Source organism: Arachis duranensis, chromosome 6 (assembly GCF_000817695.3).
Source record: "Arachis duranensis cultivar V14167 chromosome 6, aradu.V14167.gnm2.J7QH, whole genome shotgun sequence".
Lineage (NCBI taxonomy): Eukaryota > Viridiplantae > Streptophyta > Magnoliopsida > Fabales > Fabaceae > Arachis > Arachis duranensis.
This window is the reverse complement of record NC_029777.3, coordinates 13,356,638-13,360,427: the sequence shown is the minus strand read 5'-3', so window position 1 is coordinate 13,360,427 and position 3,790 is coordinate 13,356,638. Positions and strand designations below refer to the sequence as shown.

General features: G+C 34.3%; 1 protein-coding gene across 5 annotated transcripts; it reads left to right on the top strand.

The window, feature by feature from the left end:
- The first annotated feature begins 543 nt into the window (after positions 1–543).
- Positions 544–3,790, top strand: LOC107492800 (transcription factor bHLH7-like). 5 transcript variants are annotated; one of them, XM_021126575.2, is made up of 8 exons: positions 544–622; positions 1,174–1,552; positions 1,814–1,906; positions 1,998–2,132; positions 2,264–2,329; positions 2,691–2,756; positions 3,131–3,190; positions 3,343–3,790. In XM_021126575.2, exons 2-8 carry the CDS (start codon positions 1,208–1,210, stop codon positions 3,538–3,540), a joined length of 963 nt encoding a protein of 320 aa, XP_020982234.1. In that variant the 5' UTR covers positions 544–622; positions 1,174–1,207; the 3' UTR covers positions 3,541–3,790. The 5 variants fall into 5 exon arrangements, with proteins under 5 accessions (XP_020982234.1, XP_052107292.1, XP_052107294.1 ...); XM_052251332.1 differs by having other exon boundaries at positions 588–622; positions 1,162–1,552; XM_052251334.1 differs by lacking the exon at positions 544–622 and adding an exon at positions 686–745 and having other exon boundaries at positions 1,998–2,123.

The following is a 3,790-nucleotide window of genomic DNA, read 5'->3' as shown; positions in this document are numbered from 1 at the left end:
TAACTACTAATATATTTGTGTATAAATATATGTGTAATTTAATTTATTTTTAATATATATTTATATTTTTAGTATATATTTTATACTAATGACTAATTTTAGTATATAATTAACATGATTAATTCTAAATTGTATCTTGAATAAAATGAAAATTTTTTTTATATAGTATAAAAAATCACAAGAAAAAATCACACATAAACACAAAAGTTCCATTCCTTCAATAATATTTCTTATTTCACAATGAATTAAGCAAGTTCTCCTAATTTCTAATTTTCTATATATGATCACTTGATATAGCCAATTCTAATATGAAATCAAGGGGTTCCTTGGGGCTTAAGCATTGGTGCATCACAAAGTTAATATAAGATTATTCATATAAACTCATCTTTAAATTTAAAAACATGCATGACTGGTCTTAGAGCCCTTGTACGAACATGAATTTCATGCAAGGTACAATCAGTTACAAGCACAGGGATAGAACCGCCATTTCAGTGGATCGTGCCATCGAGAATAAACAGTACAAAATAGTTGGCAGCTTTTAACAGAAACAGAGCACGCTTCACCCTCTTCTCTTCTTCCTTCTCATCCTGATTTTCTCTCTGCAACTATTCCATTCCAATCGGTAAGCATCTTTCTATTCTCTTCTTCCTTTTTTTTTTTATCAATTTTCCTCCATCAACCGCATGTGATGCTAGCTACTAGTTACTTTCTTCTGAGTTCGACTTCACTGAATTCTAGCTCAAACGTAATTCAGAACTTAACTCGCTCTCCATTTGTTTTCACAGTTTTCATTGAGTTTCAAGTTCTCGTTTTTCCTTCAGAAAACTGAAGACCTGGTTTTCATTATTTTATTTTGTTACTTTTGCACAGAAAATTCGAAACTGCAATGAGTTTACAAATTCGCCACCGGAATGTTCAAAATCGTAGTCAAAAGGGTTCGAGTAGTTTCTCAATCAGTACATTTTCCTTCACAAAATTTCATCTTTAAAATCCCTCGTTCTTAATTTTTCTAATTCAACGTACAGTTTGGTGATTAGCCTTAAGAACAATCATGCAGAAGAACAGTGTTCAACTTTTATGACTCTAATGGTTTTAGCTTTTATAGTACTTTAGATTATGTAGCTAATTTAGTGATAAAGCTGTGTTCATTTCAATATATAGTTTTAATTGCAGGTAATATAACAATCAGGTGAATTTTTTGGTTGTAATGGAATCGAAAATGTCCTTTACTTCTGGAGGAACCAGTTGCCATGTTACTGGTTCAGCTGCTGAGGATGATTCAAACATGCAAGATGCTGTTGCAACTGAAGAAGGGAGTGGGAGCCAGTGGAGTTTCCTCCCAAAACCATCTCATCATAACTATGTTCAGTATCTGACTGAATCCTCAAACTATCTGCCTAAGACTGAGGATATGATTGGGAGCAATTATGCAGCTCTTGGATTTGGAAACGATGCCAATGGAACAAACATGAACTTCTTTTGTAATGATCCTGGAAAAGCTTATGCCTTTAAAACTGAAGTTCATTCTTCCAATGAAGTTGACATTGGCAAGGTAAGAAAGTAAGCAACACTGAATGTGTATTTGGATTATCAATTGCAAAACTAAGTTGAGTGAATAGGAATAGTTGTATTTTATGCAACATGAATTTCGTTTGAAAAAGTTTCCTACAAGAAGTGACTTTCACATAAATGTTGTTTGTATAGTAATATTAGAGAGCAAAAATTTCACAATACTGGTACTCTAGTTTCCTTAAATGTACATGGAAATATGGAATGATGATACCCAAATAAAGAGTTTATTCTGTGTTTTCAGCAAGTGGGGTATTGGAGACCTGCTGAGAGTGAAGTCCAGCAGGAAGCAATGCAATTTGAAAGTACTCAACATCATCACCCTCTCTATCCTGAGGTCAGTTAATGCTTCAACCAGCATAATATATTTTATAGTTTTTATCACTTGAAAAACTTTATAATAATGATTTCTGTTAATCTTGTCCTAGAGTCCTGCTTCATGGACACCAGAAGCAACTGGAGATAATCCTAATGTTTCACGGCTTGATCCATCAGTAATGGCTGGCACACCTAGTTTCCTTCCTAAACCAGCAAGACAGAAAGCCAGTGACCGAGTAAGTCAAGTATGCCACTATTAGTTTTCTCCAGGCATTCCAAATTTGAAGATCACATGCTGAATTCAAAATTTGGATATTGCAATGTTTTTAACTTTTAACACAATTTATCTTTATTAACCATGAATTCTACATCATAGCAACGCAGGCAACGAATTGCTGATAATCTGAAAGCGCTACACGACTTGCTTCCAAATCAAGCAGAGGTAATTTGTAGTAAGTTGTCAATGCAACATTAATCAGTGTAATGTTCCCTTTGACTCCTTAAACTAATTTAAAAAATGTAAACAAAAACTCTTTCAAGTGTTGCAAGTATTTGCAGAAACATTGTCATGGTATGTATTAATCTATCATCCTTTATTGGTAGGTTCTGCTTTAAGAACACGGAATACTCCTAATATTGAATAGATAATCTTGGAAAGTATAACATCTTGATTCTTGCATGCATGAAAACAAAACGGGTCTTTCAAAAATATCTTACCATTCTTATTTGTGAGCAATACTTTGGCTGATCATATATACTTAATGCCATCACATTTCTATGGACAATTGATTTTTAATCTGTAGGGTAGTCAAGCTTATATACTGGACGACATTATCGACCATGTTAAATATTTGCAGCTTCAATTAAAGGTACCTATTAACTCTGGATCGTCTCAATTTTCTCAGCCTCAATCATTCCCATACATATATAACAGTTTTGCTTATAATTATTATACTATCATATCAAATGCATTAACATGATGTCAGAATGAACAAACTAGAAGCTTGGCTGCATTGAACACAAAAATGAGGTTAAATGATTTCTTTCCCATTGAAAGAACTATCCATCATTTAGGAAAAATAATAAATTGGGGCCATACCATCAGACCAAAGTGGAGAACATTAAAATAAAGCAAAGGACCATTTTGCAGTGTTTACTAACAGAACAGCTGGTTTGGTCAAGTATATAGACTTAACTTGATTTGTCAACTTGCAAATTAAAACATAGCATACGTTCCTTACAGGAACTAAGTGGAAGTAGACTACAAGCTGAATCAACTGCTATACCACTGGTTTTCCATGAGGTATATGTCTTGTCCTTAACATTAGTAGATAATAATGTACACAAAATCACTATGAATTCATGTGCTAGCCCAAATTCTGCCCCATAGAAATATCAAATATCTGCCCGTCCAGAGTGCCAAATTCACGGACTGAATATCTTTTGTTTGATTAGCAGGGTTATGGGCATTATATTGACCAGCAGAAGCTGAATGAACCACTTGAAGAGATGATGGGGAAACTTCTTGAAGAGAATCCTGCATCTGCCAGTCAGCTGCTGGAGAACAATGGTCTTGTCCTGCTGCCTATGGAGTTGGTTCAAGACTTGCACCAATCCATGCAAATCTTCGGCAACAGCAATGCACTTGTCTGAGTTCGATTGTCCGGCCGGCAGGCACCGTAAATATCAGGACAATTTGACAACATTAGTAGCTTACTAGCTCTAGGTATTAGTATATGATCATCATTTGAATTGAAGCCTAGCTTATCTGGAAAAACCAATTAACCATGGCTTTTAAATGAATGTAGCCATCTTCTTTCGTTTCATATGGAAAGTTTAGAAACTCTTGTCTGATCATCACGTTTAATCAGATTTGGCGTGTTATGAAATTGTCAAATTTTAA

Excerpts from the sequence above, each read along its gene's own strand:
- LOC107492800 (XM_021126575.2), top strand. The coding sequence starts at position 1,208 with ATGGAATCGAAAATGTCCTTTACTTCTGGAGGAACCAGTTGCCATGTT. Across the intron at positions 2,133-2,263 it reads CCAGTGACCGAGTAAGTCAA|CAACGCAGGCAACGAATTGC; the intron begins GTATGCCACTAT and ends TCTACATCATAG. Across the intron at positions 2,757-3,130 it reads ATTTGCAGCTTCAATTAAAG|GAACTAAGTGGAAGTAGACT; the intron begins GTACCTATTAAC and ends CGTTCCTTACAG.